Source organism: Orcinus orca, chromosome 10 (genome assembly GCF_937001465.1).
Source record: "Orcinus orca chromosome 10, mOrcOrc1.1, whole genome shotgun sequence".
Taxonomy (NCBI): domain Eukaryota; kingdom Metazoa; phylum Chordata; class Mammalia; order Artiodactyla; family Delphinidae; genus Orcinus; species Orcinus orca.
The window spans coordinates 31,774,316-31,796,456 of record NC_064568.1 but is presented as its reverse complement, the minus strand read 5'-3'; the positions used below and the strand labels follow the sequence as shown (position 1 = coordinate 31,796,456).

At 37.7% G+C, this 22,141-nt stretch overlaps 1 protein-coding gene across 1 annotated transcript in view; it reads right to left on the bottom strand.

Moving 5' to 3' along the window:
- Positions 1-22,141, bottom strand: part of DNAH12 (dynein axonemal heavy chain 12) — a 229,243-nt gene that overhangs the window by 50,152 nt on the left and 156,950 nt on the right. The window contains exons 44-53 of the mRNA XM_049715390.1: positions 19,658-19,850; positions 18,157-18,318; positions 14,530-14,724; positions 9,909-10,042; positions 8,491-8,653; positions 7,699-7,779; positions 7,202-7,382; positions 4,844-4,971; positions 2,973-3,062; positions 2,193-2,333 (exon numbers count right to left, since the gene is read on the bottom strand). Coding sequence (XP_049571347.1) covers positions 2,193-2,333; positions 2,973-3,062; positions 4,844-4,971; positions 7,202-7,382; positions 7,699-7,779; positions 8,491-8,653; positions 9,909-10,042; positions 14,530-14,724; positions 18,157-18,318; positions 19,658-19,850 — 1,468 coding nt within the window. The remainder of the gene's footprint in view (positions 1-2,192; positions 2,334-2,972; positions 3,063-4,843; positions 4,972-7,201; positions 7,383-7,698; positions 7,780-8,490; positions 8,654-9,908; positions 10,043-14,529; positions 14,725-18,156; positions 18,319-19,657; positions 19,851-22,141) is intronic.

Here is a 22,141-nt window from a genome sequence, read left to right as displayed (position 1 = left end):
TTTCCTCAACAAATCTTGAAAAGTGACACTTTGTTGAGAGAAAAAGAATTTTCTAAATTTCTTATTTTATTATGCTCATTAGTATCAATATATCAAGAATGGGTTCGGCCAACTTGATCAGAGTGTACTATAAGCCACCAGTAGAAGGAATTTACAAGATGGCCAGAGAGAGTATATGTCCATTTGAAAGAAGGGAGACCTAAGTCTTCTGGTACATTGCCGTGAATGAGCTGAAGGGTAAGAGGAAGAGTGAGGCAAAGAATCGGATATTGGGGCTCCCCTGGTAGTGCAGTGGTTAAGAATCCTCCTGCCAGGCTCCCCTGGTGGCGCAGTGGTTGAGAGTCCGCCTGCCGATGCAGGGGACACAGGTTCGTGCCCCAGACTGGGAAGATCCCACATGCCGCGGAGCGGCTAGGCCCGTGAGCCATGGCCGCTGAGCCTGCGCGTCCGGAGCCTGTGCTCCGCAACGGGAGAGGCCACAGCAGTGACAGGCCCGCGTACTGAAAAAAAAAAAAAAAAAAAAAGAATCCTCCTGCTAATGTAGGGGACACAGGTTCGAGCCCTGGTCTGGAAAGATCCCAAATGCCACAGAGCAACTAAGCCGCACCACAACTACTGAGTCTGCGCTCTAGAGCTCACGAACCACAACTACTGAAGCCTGTGTGCCTAGAGCCCCTGCCCTGCAACAAGAGAAGCCACTGCAATGAGAAGCCTGTGAACTGCAACGAATAGTAGCCCCCGCTCACTGCAATTAGAGAAAGCCTGCACACAGCAACCAAGACCCAGTGCAGACAAAAAAATAATAATAATAAAAGGATCAGATATTGAATTAGGAAGCTCCACTTTCTACTTTGGACTTTGAAGAAGACCTTGCTGGATATCTCCCTTCAACCCCTCCATAAAAACATGAGACAGGTGCATCAGAATTAAAATAGCATGTGGAGGTGTAGAGTGGAAAGTCAGAAAACAACCTGAATACCTTAGATTCTCAGCTTTATAGAAAGGATCCAGAAGATTCCACATGTGTTAATTAGCTGAGTTGAGAGCTTACCGACCTGCTGAGATTACTATGGGGAGGAACAAGATGTTCAAATGGAAGAACATCCATTAAAATTAATTTTAGGGCTTCCCTGGTGGCGCTGTGGTTAAGAATCTGCCTGCCAATGCAGGGGACACGGGTTCGAACCCTGGTCCAGGAAGATCCCACATGCCACGGAGCAACTAGGCCTGTGCGCCACAGCTGCTGAGCCTGCACTCTAGAGCCCATGAGCCACAACCACTGAGCCCATGTGCCACAACAAGAGAAGCCACCGCAGTGAGAAGCCTGCGCACCGCAACAAAGAGTAGCCCCCACTCACGGCAACTACAGAGAGCCTGCGCGCAGCCAAAAAAAAATAAAGTGAATTTATTTAAAAAATTAATTTTATTTCTTTAACAGGTGTATAAAGGTCTACTCCCCTGAAATTTACAGTCACAGTCTGTACCTCTCTACAGGTACATATACCTTATTAAGAATATCTTCTCAATCATTACAGCCTGATCACTCATCCTACACTCTGAGGTTGTTCTAAACACATGCTATCATGTATTTCCATGGGTATTTTTATTTATATTTCCTGCTCCCCTTGGTAGAATTCTGCAAGCTCCTGAGGACAAGGCCAGTGTTTCCTTGGTCCTTTGCTAGTCAAATTTACAAAATGCTCTTAACCATTCTCTGCTCTCCCAGGAATTTGGCCTCAGTGGGTACTCCAAAAAAGACTCCCTATCACTGCATGCCATGGCTTGATTCCACGCTCCGCCTCTTAACCCTACTGGAATTTCTTACTTCTGACCTTTGCATCAAGATTTTAATCTGCCACTTTGCCCTTGGTGTTTTGGATTTTTCTTTGCTTCTGCAGTCCCCTCATAAAACTTAATTCTCTTTTGCCCCAGGTCCCTGTAGCTATAGGTCAGTCTGGCCAACTCCAATGATCATCCCTGCTCTCACTTACACTAGTCCCAAACAGGTTATGTCACACATAAGTATTCTCTTCATGTACTAGATACTCAGTTAATGTCTGATGATTATGCTGCAGCAGGACAAATTCTTTGTGGTATCACTTTTAGAAACTTCTTAACTAGTAAATATCGGCATAGATTTTAACTTATGGGAATATTTCAACACAAAATGGATGCGCTGATCCTCAAAATACCTTTGCAACTCTGTCATACACTTCCATAGCCATGATCCACTTACACAGACCCTCAGCTGCAGAGGAAGCTTTAGCAACCTTAGGGGGATCAAATTCAGGGTTTGTTAAGTATTCACCACGAATCTTCTGCATAACAGTCACCTATAAAACAAAGATTTAGATCTTAAGATTTCAACATATATCACGCAACCATAGATGAAAAATTAATCATACACAGTAAAAAAAAAGTATATAAAAAATTTATGTTGCCTTTAAAAACCAAGGTGAGTACTTTGAGATATTTTTAAAATAAGCATAATTGTAGCAGTCATATTTGTGAGCAAAATATGCAAACTTATTACAGATAGTGAAACAAGGTATTTCTTCCAAAAAAATTAAAAGACTTGTGTAGTTTGGGAAAACATATGGAAATAAGGAAGAACAATTAAACATAAATAAATAGAAGTTTGGATGAAAAACAACTATACTTTTTTACCTCACAAATTTGTATATCCAATTTATTAAGAAATAAACTATTATAAGGCACTTGGAGAACTCTTTCATGTCAATAATACACTAAAACAGTAATTTATTCAATGACTTTTCATGGTCTGAAAGAGGAGAGGTTTTATGTATTATGAGAATTCATAATAGTCATTAATAAATATAATATTCATTTATTTATTATCTTAATTCTAAAGACAGACTATCTTCTTACGTTTTATATAATATTGCAAAATGTTAAAGATTTTATACATCTTGGCAAAATTACATTTGTAGAAAAAATCCAATGAAACTCACCGGAATGTTGTCCTTGTCATATTCTCTCAAATCTCTTAGGAAATTCATATCTCCCAGAAGTTTTTTGCTAGGTCCCCAGTAATCCAATATCTATAAATAAAATTTATGGAAACTTATTAGATGTGCAATTAAATATGCTTGATATAAAACTTTTCTTTTTGAGGTTTAAGGTATATTAATCCAGAGAAACTATACACTGTACTTTCAAAATATAAACCTACATCTCCTTGGAAATGAAATAAAGAGACTTCTCTCCCTGAGAACATGTTAAGCATATCAAATATTTAAAATATGTATATGAACTTATATATTGACTTTATTATTAAAAATTAAACATTAGAAGGCAAAAGATATGATTATTTCTCTTTAGAAAACTTAAGAAAAGCAGCTGGTATAAACACCATCACAATTTTCATATAAGAAAATATATTTTTTTAATTTCAACTTTTATTTTCCATTAATCTTGACTTTCAAACCAGAAAGGTAGTGCCATAGACTGAAAGTTTGTGTCCTTTCCCCAAATTCGTATGCTGAAGCCTACTCCCCAGTGTAATAGTATTTGGAGGTGGGGTCTTTGGGAGGTGGTCTTTGGTGTGAGAAATAGACCTCAGAGAGGTCCCTCACCCATCCACTATGTGAGGACACAACAAAGAGATGGTAGTCTATAAATCGGGAAGTGAACCCTCACCAGACACTGAATCTACTGTAGTCTTGATTTTGGACTTCCCAGCCTCCAGAAGTGTGAGAAATAAATTTTTGTTGTATATAAGCCACCCCTATCTGTGGTAACTTGTTATAGTAGCCCAAATGGACTAAAACAGGTAGCAAATATTTTTCTTATAGAAAATCTCCTCACCTACCTAGACTTCCCAAGTGGAATAGAGAAGAGAAAGCAGAAAGACAAAGATTATACACTGCTCTGTCAGTTATAAGATAAAGCACATGGTACTTGTGCTAATAAAAGGTGTTAAATAAGTAGGTGAACATTCTTTTTATTAATTTCAGAAGCCTGATGGGGTGTATGTGTATGTCTATCTGTGTGTGCGTGAGAATAACTTGTTAAGGTAAGAGCCTATTTATTTTCTTTATCTTTATTATGTCAACGAAGGATAGAATGGCCAAAAAAAAAAATCCCAATTCTCCAATTCAGGAATTCAAACCTAGGTATTGTAAAAACCTGAAAAGAAAATAAGTCTATAAATTTAGTTTAGGATAGATGTTACACCATCTTTTTTAAGGGAGATACCTTTGAATAATAATTGTAATAACAACAACTAACATTTAGTAATAAATATGTAATATTTATTATTATAAACAGGTTACTATTTATAAGGCCTTATACGTAAGAGCTTTATATGTATTAACTAATCTAATCCTTGTATTAACTTTGTGAGGCAGGTACTATGACAATCCTCTTTTTACAGAGTTCCACAGAGGTTAAGCATCGTCCCCAGGGTCACATTGCTAGGAGGGTCAGAATTTCTGAATATAGACATTCTGGCTCCAGAGCAAATGCTTTTAACAATGTCACTGTACTGCTTAACAGCAGAATTTTTTGAATGCTCAGAAACACCTATATAACCATATCACATTCTTGAGACTCTTAGCTGGAAAAGCACAGGTCTCTCACTGTTCATTCAACCCCACCCCATGACAGTGGGGAATTCCGCATAGACAGAAAAGGAGATGGAAACAACCGGAACTACATTTTTCTGATGCTATACTGCCTTAGCTTTATCTAGGATACATATAATCTGGAAAACAATATGTCTTCCCTGAACTGGGTACTGTTGACATTTAATTTGATAATAGTTGCTGTACAGTGTTCTCTACATTCATGAATATGATATAAATCTGTGTCTAGTTATTACCTTGCCTCCAGTTCCTGAAGGATCCGAAACTTTTTCTGGTTTTATATCTTTCATAACACAAACAGCTGCCATAACTAGTTTAACACCAGATGGAGGATTCTTCATTGACTTCACAATTGTAATGTCAGCTGGCTAAATAAAAAGAAAACAGGGTATCTTCAGAATAGCCTACTTTTAAATAATAAGAGTTTCAAAAATAATGTTGGAGAATAATAAAAGCATAAATTTTCATTTGAAACTAATTGTTTTTTGCTTTGCATGGTTATGAAAGAATTAACAAAAGAGAACTTAAGTACAGTAAACCAATGGTTCCCAAGTGTTTGAGAGTTCATAGGTCCTTATGAGAATATGGTGACAGCTAAGAATATTCCAGAGAAAATATTTTTGCACACATGCACAAAATTTTTATATAGTCACATGCCAAGCCCACACATGGAATCCACGTTAATAACCCTAAGTTAAATAAAGACTTAATTCTATATTTGCTTACATGTTAGCTTTACCCACCAAAAATGAAAGAAGAGGTAAGTTCCAATTCCAAACTTATTTTCTAAAAAGGTATATATTATTACGACAGACACAACTGATTCAGTTAGTTATTATCCACTCCAGTATCCTTCTGACTACCCTTGCAATTGCTGGAAAGCTAAAAATTTATCTTAGTTTCCCATGCAGCTAGAGTTGTGGGAGGTCGTTAGGGCCTACCATCAGATCACTTGAGTGATACTAGAATTCAGAATGAATAAGTGAGGAGACTTGCAGGGCACGAGGCATCTGTTTTGCTGATATGGATTATGGTGGAGGCAATATGGCTCTGTAAGAAGGCTCTGCAGGCTTCCAACTCAGAGGGATCATTCCTCTGGTAGATTAGTGCCTCAGTTTAGCTTTGTGAGTCATTCCTGGCAGCTCGGCCTAGAATCTATTTACTTAGCTCTTCCAAGAATTCTGTAATTTATTTATAAAATTCCCTAAAGAATCTCTGCTAACACTAAATAGTCAATTCACTTCTCTGCAACTGAACCCTAACTCTTTTCTATAATACAGTATTTGATACTAGGAAGGGTACAAACAACTGAAAGGGAAACCTGATACTGATAACTTGAACTGGTGGTGTTTAAAGGCATCAAGAATCCTGTGAGTATCACAGGATACAGTACTGAAAGTGCATGGTACACAGCGATAAAAGTTACCGAAATTCATGCTCATGGTCGTCTAGAATGGAGTGTCTATTAAAAACAAACTTTGTCAAAATGATTGGCTCCTGTGATAAACGTCTAAGGAGAGAATGAATAAAGACTACTGGGTAGAATGTGGCTTTTAAATGTGACAGAGAGCAGACATGAAGAAAATAATAAGCTCAGAATTTTAATATTAAAATTCTGGTTAAATTCCTGGTTCACAGCACAGTGACAGTTTCTAAATATAAATGACCTAACACAATCTTAAGTCTTACAACTACAAGTCTGATATAACTGAAAATCAGATATAGAGTTTGATCCTGAAGATGCTGAATTACTGATAGGTTGAGCTCACCATCTTGTCAGGTATCTTATGTGAAAGTTGTAGCGGTCCCTAAACTTTCTGGCACCAGGGACCGGTTTCATGGAAGACTATTTTTCCACAGATGGGGGGTGGAGGGTGGCCGGGGGATGGTTCAGTTGATACTGCAAGCCATGGTTCAGGCGGTAATGCGACCGACGCAGATCGGCAGATGAAGCTTCGCCTGCCCGCCGCTCACCTTCTGCTGTGCGGCCACATTCCTAACAGGCTGCGGACCAGTAGCGGTCTACGGTCTGGGGGCTGGGGACCCCTGAGTTAGGGCATTGATTAGGAAAAAAGGCAAAGAATGGGGTCTGAATATCCTGAACTTCCATACTACACTGGGCCTCCCTAGTCAACAGAAGCTGGTCTCTCTGCTCTGTTTGGTGAGGTTATTCTGGTTTTGCCTAAAGACCCTGTAGAGTCATACACAACATAGTGTAATGCAGACAGGTGTGACCCACATCTATATTGGAAATGATCTTTAGTTTTTGCTGTACATGCATGTCCAGAAGGCTGCAGAAAGGTAGCTCAACATTCTATTTAACATATGCCTCCTGGTCCATGTACAGAACCACTGTGGCCTCTTGGAGATTATTCCATTCCCACTGGAATATCCTGAATGAAAATTATAAATAATATATGAAAAGCAAAAAATATAAGATAACAGTATAGCAAAAAGGAATTGTTAAGAGTCAAGTTTCATTTGACTGGACAAAAAAAATATAATACCACCCACTGAAAGTGAACTACACCGAATTAACCAAGTGTCTCTATGCAGTTTTACTTTGTTGATGAAACACAAGCTAATTCAAACACTCGCCTTTAGTGTATCCAGTGCAGACAGAGCTGCTTCCAAAGCTGGAATCGCCTCAGCTAGATCACTTTCACACTCATTTTTCAGAGCTTGGGCTTCTTCAGCCTTTCCGCTGGCTATCTCTTCATCAAATTTCACAAACTCTCTTTTTGCTTCCACTTGTGCAGATTCTTTCTCAATAATCTAAAGAAAAGAAAGAAAGAAAGAAAGACATTTCCTTAAACATCCTAATGCTTTCTCTATCCTAGAGACAACATTTGAAGATTAGGGAATCCGACATATCATTTTGAAGGATAAAATGAGGAGAAATGTAAATACACGTGACCTAATTTGGTAATGGGCTCCCCATCTCTCTTCAAAAACAACAGAAATGAGTCAACTGAAAAGGGTAACATCCCTAAGATCTAGTGGCAAAAAAATTAGGGCTTATTTTCAAGGCTGATTTTACATATTTCAATTGTCCTCTGACATCAGTTTTTAAAAATTCAGGATACTTTACCTGCATCATATGTGCGTTTTCAATTTTAGCTTCCTCCAATTTGGGCTGTAACTGAACAAGCTCTATTTTCATTTCACCAACCTAAGTAAACAATTTGTCATTAGTTTTCATAACTACAATAGCTATGGAAGCCAAACAGAGAAAATTGAAACTTAAATGTATCATAAGGTACTGGGGACAGAAAACCTTAACTTTTTTTTTCCAGTTCTTTACATGATAAACAAAACCATGAGAGTGTGGCCAGTTTTCTTCACAAAAGACTTTATCTTCCTTGAGTATGACAGGGCAGTGGAAGAATGCAGTTGTTGAGGAAAAAAATCAGGTAGAAAAAAGGTGGCAGCTCGGGCTATCCCTATTATACTATGTGCCTGGTATACAGTGCGTCCAGACCACCCCAACACTCTGTTGCCTATGTTGAAATAATACTAATAAGTATTACTAGCACTTGACTCATTTAAAAAAAACCCCAATCTTATATTTAACCAGCTATTACAATAAAAAGTCAACCCTGACATTATATTCTCTCCAAATGCCAAAAAATTAAGAATAAAACTGGGTGTATTTGAGTCTGTGTGGTCTGGGAAACTCAGTGAACTTCTGTAAAATTCACTTTACTCATCTGTAAAATGAGGATCATAAAAGTGTCTACCTCATGGAGTTGTTATGAGGAATAATTGAAGGAATGCACATGAAGCACATAACACAGTACCTGGCACATAATATATTCTCAATAAATTATAGCTCTTCTATTTCCCATTATGTATTACCATTTGAGCAGCTCCTCAAATTTACCTGAGACTCAGCAAAAGCTAATTTGTCAAGTCCATTCACATATCGCTGTTTTGCTTCCATTACAGCTTGTTGCCTCTTAGTCAAAAGCTGTCGAAATGAGGCAATAAGTTCAAGGTAAGAAGTAGCAGTAACATAGTTATGTCGTCCTAATGTGTGCAAGAACCTAAAAGAGAGGCAGATAGCATATCTTACTACAAGTAATGGGTTTTACAGAGTAAGAAGTAAATTCGACATAGCATTAACAACAAACATTTAAGAATAAAGGTTAATTTTATTCAGAGGCTGCTGAATACTTGAAGTTTACAAAATCCTAGAATTTTACACAGAACCATTTCCTAATTTCTTGTCTACAAAATATCAATGGTGTAGTTAAAAAGCACAAATCAACAAAGATATGTCTCAAAAGAGAACTATAGCAAGAAAGATATAGGTAGGTCTTTTTACATGTTTCATATGCCAGGAGGATCTACGAGACCCAAGATACTGTACAAAAGTATAGTAGGAAAGGGGACTGCAGATAGCATAGCAAGAATGAGTCATCATTCCTTGCACACGTGTCACATGTGGTGTTGAACAGGGTTTGGCCAGAAATATGAGACTACTACCCATACACATAAAAACAATGGATGCAATGATGTTTCACAGCAAGTATGTAGACTAGAGCCCACTGATTGGTGTTAACTGTCCAAGCCAAACATGCTAGCTGGCTGTAAAACTCTGGCAATATACTATGAGCATCTTTGAAATGAGGATCTCAGAGATGAACAGAGGTAAAACTTATACTTTTAAGGCATCCACAGCCCACCAACCATCTCCCTCCTTGTCTGAGAACTTCCAACCAGTGCCCCAAGAGCAATGTTTGTTCTGTGAAACCTGCCACCATAACCACAGCAGATCAGAGCAGGATTGGGCACTGGACACAAACAAGGCTAATCATATTTTGGAATAAATTGGGAATAGAGAGCTGGAAACAGCCAATCAATCTCTGCTACAGCTGGAATTGCAAGAAGTAAAATTGAGAATTGAGAGGCACACAGTTTCCTCCATATATACTGGGAAGTAAAAAGTTCAGTCTGTAAAGAGAAAGAAGAAAGCAGATGCCCCAAGAGGAACAGGGATGAGAAACAGAGAAAAAGCATTTCTGGGTTTGTGGTGGCTTTTTAACTCCTGCTTCCAGTCACTTCTAAGATATAGCTGTATTCTTTCCCTTAAACTTTGTAAGGTATCCCTGTATCTTTGTAATAAATTCCTCTCTTTGTGAAACCTAGATCAAGTAGCTTTCTATTACTTACAAGTCTTAACTAATTAAATGATTGGAGAGACTTAGAAGCCATAGAAATCTTATTAAAATTTTGGGCTTTCACAAAAAAAGATGCTTTAAAATACAAGGCATTATTGTAAAATTTATTAATATTAACCTTTCTGAAAGATGCATAATGGAAGTGTGAAAGTGTTTGCAGATTGGAACTATCTCTCGTCGTTCAACTTCAGTAAGCTCCAGTGTTTCTAAGAATTTCACAGCTACAAGTTCAAGAGCGTCTTCGGGCCATGGCTAAAAATAAGAAAACGAAAAGCAAATAAATGTTAAGATGATTAGTCACACTTCAGTTATATAAATTGTCTTCCTGTGTGAGAAGAATTTGGGGTTGAGAAAATTAAAACCTTAATAGGGAAAATAGAATTAGGGGGACTAAGGGCACAATGAAAGATCTAATAAATATTTTATACAGTAAAATTAAAGATAATGCAATATAAAGGAAAGGTAGATGATAATTTACATATCAAAGATATACTACACTGCTTCCCTAACTCTTCCACTTGGACATCTAGTAGGCACCCCAAATTTAGTAGGACAATGGCACAGGCTGCTTAGTTGCTCTCCTAATACCTATCAGCCCCCTTTCCTTAGGACTCCAATTTTATTCTAGATAGCAATATGCCCAGTTATAATACCACATTTCCTAGACTCCTTTGCAATTAAGAGTAAATAATGACATATAAGCAAGCTCTCTAGAGAATTACATAGAGCTGGCATGGGTCCTTTTTGCCCTACTTTCTATTATTCTACTTCGTTTCCATAGCACAGATGTGAAAGTTGGAGATCTAGCAGCCACATTAGACCATATGATGACTCTGAAGATGGAAACCACATGCTAAGGATAGTAAAGAAGAACATGGGGGGCTTCCCTGGTGGCGCAGTGGTTGAGAGTCCGCCTGCCAATGCAGGGGACGCGGGTTCGTGCCCGTTCCGGGAGGATCCCGCGTGCCGCGGAGCGGCTGGGCCCATGGGCCGTGGCCGCTGAGCCTGTGCGTCCGGAGCCTGTGCTCCGGAGAGGCCTGCGTACAGCAAAAAAAAAAAAAAAAAAAAGAAAAAAAGAAGAACATGGGATTCTGATGACTTTGTTAAGTCACAAAAGTCCCAGTCTGCTTACCTTCAATTTTTTTTCTATATGAGAGAGGAAAAGAAAAAAAAGCCTATGTGTTTAGTTTGGGTTTCTGTTACTAGCAGCCCATTATAATTCCTACCTGTTATAACATCCAAAGTTGAACATTTGATTTTCTTCCCCACAAATTCACTTTTCTTCCAGTATTCCCCATCTCAGTGAAATGGTTCCTTTGCTTTTCCTAGAATATACCAAGTGTGCTTCTGCCTCTGGGCCATTGAATTTGCTGTCCCTCTGACTAGAACCCTCCCCACCTAGACCTCCATGTGGTTCACTCTTTCACATCTCTGTGCAAATGCCAATTTACCAGGAAGGTCTTCCCAATGCACTCTTTCTAAAACAGCATTCCTTCCCTCATTACTCTTTCCATTATCCTGAATTTTTTCTTAGCACTTACCAATATCTGACATATATTTATTTGTTTTTGTCTGTCTCCCTGACTCACCACTAAAATGTAAAGTCCACAAAAGCAAGGACTTCTTCCTCACTGCTGGTATCTTCAGTGCCTAAAACAATTCTTGTCAAATAAATACTTGAAATATTTATTCAATGAAATAATTTATGTTAAATGAGTAATTAATCTCCATTTTCTCATTAGAGTATTTTCCAAACTTCATTTCATTTAGATTCAACAAGATGCTTATAATTTTTTTCTTTATAGTAGACAATATGCATTTTAAGATCAATTTTTTCAGTGTCTGGCCCTCTATCCTGGTAAAAGTCAAACTTTTTTGATCAAGCACCCTATTAGTAAAAAAAGTTTTAAGCACACACTACCAGTGTGCACATACTTATTAACAGATTATATGCATATGGTATTACTGTACTAATATATATTTTTTAAACCTCAAAAGAGGTATCTAAAGATTATTAAGATAAATGAATTTTTGTAAAATGCCAAAATAAGTGTCATATGACTTTTCCGATCATGTAACTCTTTTTATACTGAGAAAGCTTCTCCCAAAAGCTCCCTGGCAGACTTTAAATCCAGATCCATTGGCAAGCAATGGGTCATGAACAGGCTCATGTGTAAAATGGTCAACAGTAAGAGGAGTGAGAGCACCAATGCTGACTTAGACCGACCAGGAATGAATCCCTATTATACATGGCTACATGGATAGTGATTTCCCAAACAAAATCAGAATTCTGTCAGCAAAGATGGAGTCGGTAGAAAATGGCTGTTGATAGGTAACCACGCTATCATAAGCTAATACTGCAAGTCACGACACACCCTGGGGATAACCTTTATTATTTAAACAGTTGATATAAATCCATATTCCAAATAGCCTGCTTAAATTTGTTTTTACCAATGTCTTACCAGATCTTGTTAAGTAGTCATTGTTTTTGCCTTATAATGTAGCTGACACAGAGCTTGAGCTAGCTGCTACTGGTTTATGACATTCTCTTACTATCCACATACAACTGCATTATGTATCTTCAATTTTTAGTTCATTGCAGGAATCCCTCAGGGTACCTTGCATACCATCTGTGACACATGGCCACTTGACGTACAAACTGAGCAAGGGTGTCAATGTTAATCCATGTGAAATATTTCATACAAAAGCGAATATTCCAGTAAATCCTTCCGTTATCCTCTGAGTTGTTTTGGCACCTCTGGTGAGAGTACACCCTACTTGGGAGAACAGAGATCTATCCAAAAACTCAATGACTTCCTGACTATGTGACACAGTGGTTTACACTCACTTCCTGAGTTTAAAAGAGCCAGGCCCCAAACAATGCCATCAGCGCCCCTGACACAGGTTCTATAACCCCAATGTTCCACTATAAAATCTCTGTTCCTCTCTGTTATCCACTTAATCTCCCTTATCTATTTGCAACTCCTAGTTCCACCTTTTAAAAAATTTCCCCCAACAAGTATGAATCACATATAACAGAACAGAAAGCCTCATGGTTATAAAAAAAAAAAATCCAGAAGTCGTAGAATTGTATTTATAAGATTTCACAAAAGAAAAACGTATGGTTGGACAGGCTTTGTTCATTTGTTTGTTTGGTTCTGGTTTGGGGCTACTTAATGGAAGCAATATTAAGATATAGTTTGCATAAAGCAAAACTGTTTCACACAGCTTTTATTGTTGTATAAACACTAAAACATCCACTAGCTGAAACATATTGCAATCCTCAAAAGGGTAGAATTAGTTTTTCAAACATGCAATTGATAAATAGGCAAGAGAGAATAAAACAAATTAGTATCAGAAATTTATCTTTAAAAGAAATTATCCAGGGTCAATCTATAGTCCACATTCTATTAGGCATAAAACAAACAAATAGAAGGCACCAGGAGCTACCCTTCTCAAGAGCATAAATACTTAACGGTTTTACACAGGCAGTGACGATTTGCCTTGTTTAAATGAGGTGGTGGCCTGCATCATTTGCTGCTGGCATGACTGAAATTGCCACCAAGTTGGTCTTCCTGTTTCTTGTTTTGCCCCACTCCAAATCATCCACCATATAGCCTCCAAGTGTTTTGGGTTATTCCTAAAATATTGATTAGCTAAATATATGTTAATGCCTCCACAATGTCTTTGGGATAAAACCAAATTCCTAGGCACATTTACAAATTTCTTTATAGCCTGGCACCCACTTAAAGCTCCAACTTAACTTCTGCTGCCCTCATTGCCAGTCAGCCATACCAAACTATTTGCCCAAATGAGCCATGCTCTCCCCACTGTTCCACCTTTGCACGTACTAACATCTTGTGATAGTTAATTTTATGTGTCAACTTTCTATGGGCCAAAGGGTGCCCATATATTTGGTCAAACATTATTCTGGGCGTTTCTGTGCGGTGCATTTTTGGATGGGTTCAATATTTAAATGAACAGACTGAGTAAAGCAGGCTACTCTCCCTAATGTGAGTGAGCCTCATCCAATCAGTTGAAGGCCTGAATAGAACAAAAAGGCTGACGCTCCCTCAGGTAAGGGGGACTTCCTCCTGCCTGATGGCCTTCAAGCGGGAACACCAGTTTTTTCCTGCCTTTGGACTCAGATGGAAATATCATTTCTTCCTAGGTCTCAAGCTTGCTGGCCTTCACACTGGAACTACATACCGTCAGCTCTTGTGGGTCTCCAGCTTGCCAGCTGCAAATCTTGGAACATGTCAGCCTCCATAATCATGTGAGCCAATTCCTTATAGTAAATATATGTACAGATAGATAAATATATCTCTCTCTATATATATATCTTTACACATATACGTGTGTGTGTGTGTATATATATATATATATATATATATGTATATATAAAATACATTCTGCTGGTTCCTTATACACCCCCTCCTCTATGTAACGAATTCATTTTCCTATTTCAGAGAGTCACTGCCTTAATAAGTACACATTTCCCACACCAAGACTATGGCTCTTTTATATAATTGTTGACTGCTCATTTGCTGACTGCCTTTTTTGTCTTCCAGTCTAGAGTGTGAGCTCCTTTTGGGGATCATGTAGTCTTACCAGTCCCTGGTGCTGCCATTAGAGTAAGTGATCAAGAAACACTTGATGAATGTAAATTAATAGAGGTTGAGTAAGATTTCAGCAAAATTCCAAAAGATTTAGTTGTCCTTCCCCCCCAAATTACAAACCTGAAACCAGTCAATGGTACAGCAATTGATGAGGGATGGGAACTGCCTCAAGTAATTTCGAAAGGCATCTCCAATGGGACTAAAGGCCACTACAACATGAAGATTATCTTTGCAGCGATTCACAAAGAAAGCAAACAGCGCTAAGGGACTGAATTCATCGTGTTTATTGCCAGCCTGAGCCACAGGATGAACACCCTAGGGAATACCAGAAAAAACCTCATAAATAAAAACAGGTATGCTGATAAGATTACTAGATATTGGAATATTAAGAATTTTTATTACTCCCCTTATAAATATCTTAAAATTTTTGCTTTTGTATCAAAATAATGGTTTTGTCATAGCTTGCACTTAGAAGACTACTTTCAATTCCGTAATTCTATAATTTAAAAACAAATATCTGACAAAAATTTAACTTATAATAATACAAAAGTTCACCAAAATATATGTGTGGGACTATAATTCAACATTGTTTTTAGGAGGAAAAAATATAAACAACTAAAGTGTCCAGTTAAAAACATTATAGGGACTTCCCTGGTGGTCCACTGGTTAAGACTCCACGCTCCCAACTCAGAGGGCCTGGGTTCGATCCCTGGTCAGGGAACTAGAGCCTGATGCCACAACTGAGATCCTGTGTGCCGCAACTAACACCCGGTACAGCCAAATAAATAAATAAATATTTTAAAAATAATAAAAAATAAAAACATTATTAAACATCCATATATTGTAATTTTATACAACTGTTAAAAATAATGAGATGCATCAACATGTGCTATGGCAAGATCAGCAAGATAAAATAAATGCAAGAACAAACTGTGCAACAGTATGTATAATATGATCCTTTTTGTTAAATTAAAAAATATATAGGTGCATATGTGTGAGCACATACACACTTTTTTATGGAAGCAATCACAAAGAACTATTAATAGTGGTTACTTTGGGTGAGATGGACTTAAGGGAGAGTGAGAGAGAGGCCTTTATATTTTATCTTGGACATTCTTCTTGGTTTATATCATTTTTTTTCCATTTTGGACGTTCTTATGCTGTTTGAATTATCTGTCTAATTTTATTCTTATAATATTTGTATTTTTTGAAATGTTAATAGAGTTGTTTGGTAATGAGATTATAGGTCACTTTTAATTTTCTTCCCTTGTATATCTCTATATGAGAAAGGCATCTTACATGTGGTTAGGAATAATGGCTCTAGAACCAGACTTCTTGAATTCAAATCCCCGCTTGCAGCTGATTACCTATGTGACCTGAAGGCAAGTTACTTAACCTCTCTGTACCTTAGTTTCCTCATCTGTAAAATGGGGAAAAGAGTACCTATATCAAAGGATTGTTGAGGAATCAAAAAGCCATTACATGTGAATACTTAAAATAGTTCTTTCCACACAGGTAAGTACCTTTCAGCTTTTTATATCCTACCTTTCTCCTTGTTCAAAGCAGAAAAGGTTTCATAGTCAATAAATTATCTTATAAATAGATTTAAAATTTTTTCAATAGCAAATTTAGGGAGTGGTCACAATGATCATACAATTTCCAATGTTATAACAATGAATTTATTTCTAAAAGAATTCTCTACTATAGATATATGATAGCTATATCTATGGGAAACGGTAAGTCAACTCTGTATATTCATTCTGACAGTAATTCTCAAATTACGACTATTATGATCAGTGTCAATCTATGAAATTATGTTCAGGTGGTCTACCTGCATTAACTCTGAGTTAACAGGGGGACATTCAGAGAGAGAAAGGTAATACATGGTTGTAACTGTAGAACAAGAGTTCATGAAAGGGCCAGGATGGTGATATAAATATAGGGGTTATTTACACAGAAATATTGGTTAATGCTTCTAGAGTAGAAGTAGGGAGTAATATCCACACACACACGCGCACACACACACACACACACACACACACACACACTTTGGGAGCACAACTGATTCTGGGGAGCAAGAAAAAGACTAGTTACTGAAGGAATAATTAGGGAGATAGGAAACAAACTGAATGAAATTTCATAGCAGTCCAGAGAAAGCAGAGTTTAAAAGAAGGAATGATGAATTATTTCAAAGATGAATCACAATTTTAAAAGGGAACTGAGAAAATATCACTAAATGTGGTAAATAAGTCACTGCTACACTGAGAAAAATACTGCAATAATTTAATTCTGCAAGGAGTGCAAATGGAACACTGGAAAAGGTAGTCAGGAAACAGAGGTTTCTAGAACTCAGAGGTTCTGAGTCTAGAACGCTGATGTTGACGTCAGAGAGATGTGCTGAGTCTATAAGAGGTGCCCTCTAGGCAGTACCAGGGCCAAGCTACACAGGTCAGTTATAGGAAGTGAGGTTTACAGTAAAATGTTTGCCAGATGGATGAAATAAGCAAAGTTGTCTTCAAAGTGGGATGCAGGGTATGTAAAGAAATTAATATAACTTCTTTTAATTACCTTTTATATTTTTAAAAATTAGTATAAAGCAAGCAAAAACAGGAATGCATTTTGGTACCCCTGAGTTCTGACCATGACTATTTCCTTGTGGAAAAACTGATACGGTGTTCCTAGGGTGGAATATGAAGGAAAGAAGTTCTTAAGGCTACTGTTGGGTCATACCATAAAAGAGTGAAGCAATGGAAAAGTTTTGTAGCAAAGTGATGAGAAGAAAATGTAAACAATAGCTACAGTGAGCAGAAAAGCCTTGCAAAGCTTAGAAAATCCCACTCCCCAAGGTGTCCTATTCCTTGGGTAGGAGTGTGGGGGATGAATTTATCCTATAAATTAGGAGAATTACGATTCTTTAGCAGCCTTAGCCACGCCAGGCCATGAACTGGTAATGTATCAGATTTACTGAGGGCTTTCTAAGCGCCTGACATTCCATAAGTGCCTTACATTCCATAAGTGCCTTATTTCACTTGATCCTCAGAACTCACAACAACGCTATGTAGGAGGAACTGTTTTGTGTATATAACAGTTTCATTCCATAGACAAAAAAAGCAGGGTGCTTGAACAACCAGGGTGAAACCATTTTACTCCACATGCTATCACTAGAGGCTGGAATGAAGCATCCTGGTGTGAGTGATAAAATCTGTGGGTAAAAGTAGTTACGGTACATGAAAGGGGAAATTACTAGCTTAAATCTTGTATGGGAAGATCTTAGAAATGGGGGTCAAAGGTCAGGACATCTGAAGTAGTGGGTGCTTCAAAAATGTATTTTTTTGTCAATTAAATCACAAAGCATGACTCTCAGATATATCAGAATTAATACAAGTAGTTTTGTTAAAATTTGAAAATTTTACTAACCAGTGGTAAACCATAAAAGCTAATCAAGTAGTGTTTTAAAGCTATATTTTCTCATATCACTGTAACCCTAAGATATGATTTTAAATCTCTAATCACTCAGAAAACATGCTAAATAAGATCAAATGGATGAAACACACTGTCATCATTATGGAAAAAATGAATTAAAATTCTGTCTAACTATTGAAGCTGTTTAAAATTCACCAAAAAAGTATTAAAATAATATACATTAATTTTTCAATTACCAAAATCCTCTGCACAAGATATATTTATCCTGAAGAGCAGAAAAGCTTCAAGACATGTTGGGAGCAGCACTCCCTAAAAAGCACTTACCTCCATCACTTCTTGTTTTTCATCTGCTGCAAAAATATTAGGTACTTCTCCAGTATTGAGCACACTGTCGATATCCTCTAGAAAAGCTTCCTCTTTAATCTGAGTGTCCGTGATTAGAAAGACTGTCTTCTGGCCCCTCATGCCCACATTCCTTAATAGAACCTTAAAATAAAAATGTACTTATAACCAGAATCTGGTGGAAATCTGTTGGTTTTGCTTTCCTTTCTTTTGATAACATCTCAAATTTAGAGTAGTACCTCTTCCATTTTGGTGGGGCTCTCAATCTGGGCCTCCATTTCTCCCACCCTTTTGGTGGGAGACTCCAACTGGCCAGTTTGCCCACCCCTTAGACATACTCATTGATTCAGAGTCTTACTTCAGGGACTGAGATGGATTTGAAAACAGAAAGAATCTCTGTCCATCTAAGATCGAAGATATAAAGACCAGTTCTCTACACTAACTTTTAGGATGTAGAATTTTAGTATATCAGGGTCAGAGAAAGTTTAAAAAGTCCAGTAATGTCTCTCTTATTTTTTTCCACTTTAGGTCATCTCTCTTCTGGGGCCTGCAGAGCCCTAGGCACATGAGGATGAAGGCCCAAGTATGCACTCCACTATTCTATTTGTTACTGGAACAGCAACACAGCTCCAAAGAAACTATTAAGATTTGACAACATTAATGACATCATCATCCTCATTGAGGTTCATATTTAAGTCTACTGGAAAACATACATTTACCTGAAATAAGGCCTCTCTGAACTAGAATAAAGGTAAAATCAGCAGCAGCCATGGTAACAGCAGTGGATAAGACTTAAGTCATAAATCCTGCTCTGCTGTGCATACCTTCTCTCAACTTCAGTTTCCTCATCAGTAAAACACAGAGACAACCATACCTGCTGCATTGAACTGTCATACCTATAGAGTGACAGCATGTATATAAAGAACTTAAAACAGTGCTCAGCACACACAGTAACTGCTCTAGGGATAATATTATTATCATCATCACCAGTGTATTTAGCACACAGCTATACAGGTTGGCTCTCTCTTTACAGATAAAATAATGCATTGTAACACATATATGTAGAATCTAAAAAAAAAAAATGGTTCTGAAGAACCTAGGGGCAGGACAGGAATAAAGACGCAGACGTAGAGAATGGACTTGAGGACACAGGGTGGGGGAAGGGTAAGCTGGGACGAAGTGAGAGAGTGGCATGGACATATATACACTACCAAATGTAAAATAGACAGCTAGTGGGAAGCAGCCACATAGCACAGGGAGATCAGCTCAGTGCTTTGCGATCACCTAGAGGGGTGGGATAAGGAGGGTGGAAGGGAGATGCAAGAAGGAGGGGATATGGGGATATATGTATATGTATAGCTGATTCACTTTGTTATACAGCAGAAACTAACACACCACTGTAAAGCAATTATACTCCAATAAAGATGTTAAAAAAATAATGCACTGATATTATTTTAGACACTAGATTTGCTCACAATTTTACCTTCAGGTCCTCTCTCCATTCATTCATACCATAGCTCTTAGAAATTTCTGGTTGGAAAATTTGCATTTTTGCCATGGATGTAGCCAGACGAGTTAAAGATTGACGACCACTTCCTCCAAGTCCAACAAGCAAAGCATTTCCACCAGACTGCTTTAGAATTCGACATATTCGTGATAAATGTTCCAATACATACCTATGAAATATCGATATTATTATACTTGAAAATATGAATATAAATGTATATTTACACATAAGTATCATTTTGCTTTCCTAGAAAAATGGACCTTGCTGCCCCATATATTACTATCCCAATTTTAAAGAGGTAATCATCAAAAAGCATGATTTTTCAAATGCAGTTGCAATTGGATCATTTGATGTAAAGGAAAACTATTTGAGGTACAGATTCAGGAAAGGTACTATACAAATTATAAAAATAAAATGTAATGGTAATCATTTATACTGGGAGTATATTATTGCTTTTATTAAAAACATTTCTTTGGGAATTCCCTGGTGGTCCAGCGGTTAGGACTCTGGGCTTTCACAAGGGCCCAGGTTCAATCCCTGGTTGGGGAACTAAGATCCCACAAGCCACACAGCTTGGCTAATAACAAAACAAAACAAAAAAAACCCCAAAATTTATTCAATCTTTTAATACTGGGATTTCTATGTGAGAAATAGAAAATCAGTTATATACAAAATAGTAAATTCAGGAAACGTAGCCTCACTAGTAATTAGGGGAATTAAAACTAAAGTCACAAAGTAGGCATAGAGGGAACTTACCTCAACATAATACAGGCCATATATGACAAACCCACAGCCAACATCGTTCTCAATGATGAAAAACTGAAACCATTTCCACTAAGATCAGGAACAAGACAAGGTTGCCCACTCTCACCACTATTACTCAACATAGTTTTGGAAGTTTTAGCCACAGCAATCAGAGAAAAAGAGAAATAAAAGGAATCCAAATTGGAAAAGAAGAAGTAAAGCTGTCACTATTTGCAGATGACATGATACTATACATAGAGAATCCAAAAGATGCTACCAGAAAACTACTAGAGCTAATCAATGTATTTGGTAAAGTAGCAGGATACAAAATTAATGCACAGAAATCTCTTGCATTCCTATACACTAATGATGAAAAATCTGAAAGTGAAATCAAGAAAACACTCCCATTTACCATTGCAACAAAAAGAATAAAATATCTAGGAATAAACCTACATAAGGAGACAAAAGACCTGTATGCAGAAAATTATAAGACACTGATGAAAGAAATTAAAGATGACACAAATAGATGGAGAGATATACCATGTTCTTGGATTGGAAGAATTAACATTGTGAAAATGACTATACTACCCAAAGCAATCTACAGATTCCATGCAAACCCTATCAAACTACCACTGACATTTTTCACAGAACTAGAACAAAAAATTTCACAATTTGCATGGAAACACAAAAGATCTGGAATAGCCAAAGCAATCTTGAGACAGAAAAATGGAGCTGGAGGAAACAGGCTCCTGGACTTCAGACTATACTACAAAGCTACAGTAATCAAGACAGTATGGTACTGGCACAAAAACAGAAATATAGATCAATGGAACAGGATAGAAAGCCCAGAGATAAACCCATGCATGTATGGTCACCTTATCTTTGATAAAGGAGGCAAAAATATACAGTGGAGAAAAGACAGTCTCTTCAATAAATGGTGCTGGGAAAACTGGACAGCTACATGTAAAAGAATGAGATTAGATCACTCCCTAACACCATACACAAAAATAAGCTCAAAATGGATTAAAGACCTAAATGTAAGGCCAGAAACTATCAAACTCTTAGAGGAAAACATAGGCAGAACACTCTATGACATAAATCACAGCAAGATTATTTTTGACCCACCTCCTAGAGAAATGGAAATAAAAACAAAAATAAACAAATGGGACCTCATGAAACTTAAAAGCTTTTGCACAGCAAAGGAAACCATGAACAAGACGAACCCTCAGAATGGGAGAAAATATTTGCAAATGAAGCAACTGACAAAGGATTAATCTCCAAAATTTACAAGCAGCACATGCAGCTCAATATCAAAAAAACAAACAACCCAATCCAAAAATGGGCAGAAGACCTAAATAGACATTTCTCCAAAGAAGATATACAGATTGCCAACAAACACATGAAAGAATGCTCAACATCATTAATCATTAGAGAAATGCAAATCAAAACTGCAAGGAGATATCATCTCACACTGGTCAGAATGGTCATCATCAAAAAATCTACAAACAGGGCTTCCCTGGTGGCGCAGTGGTTGAGAGTCCGCCTGCCGATGCAGGGGACGCGGGTTCGTGCCCCGGTCTGGGAGGATCCCACATGCCGCGGAGCGGCTGGGCCCGTGGGCCATGGCCGCTGGGCCTGCGCGTCCGGAGCCTGTGCTCCACAACGGGAGAGGCCACAGCAGTGAGAGGCCCGCGTACCGCAAAAAAAAAAAAAAAA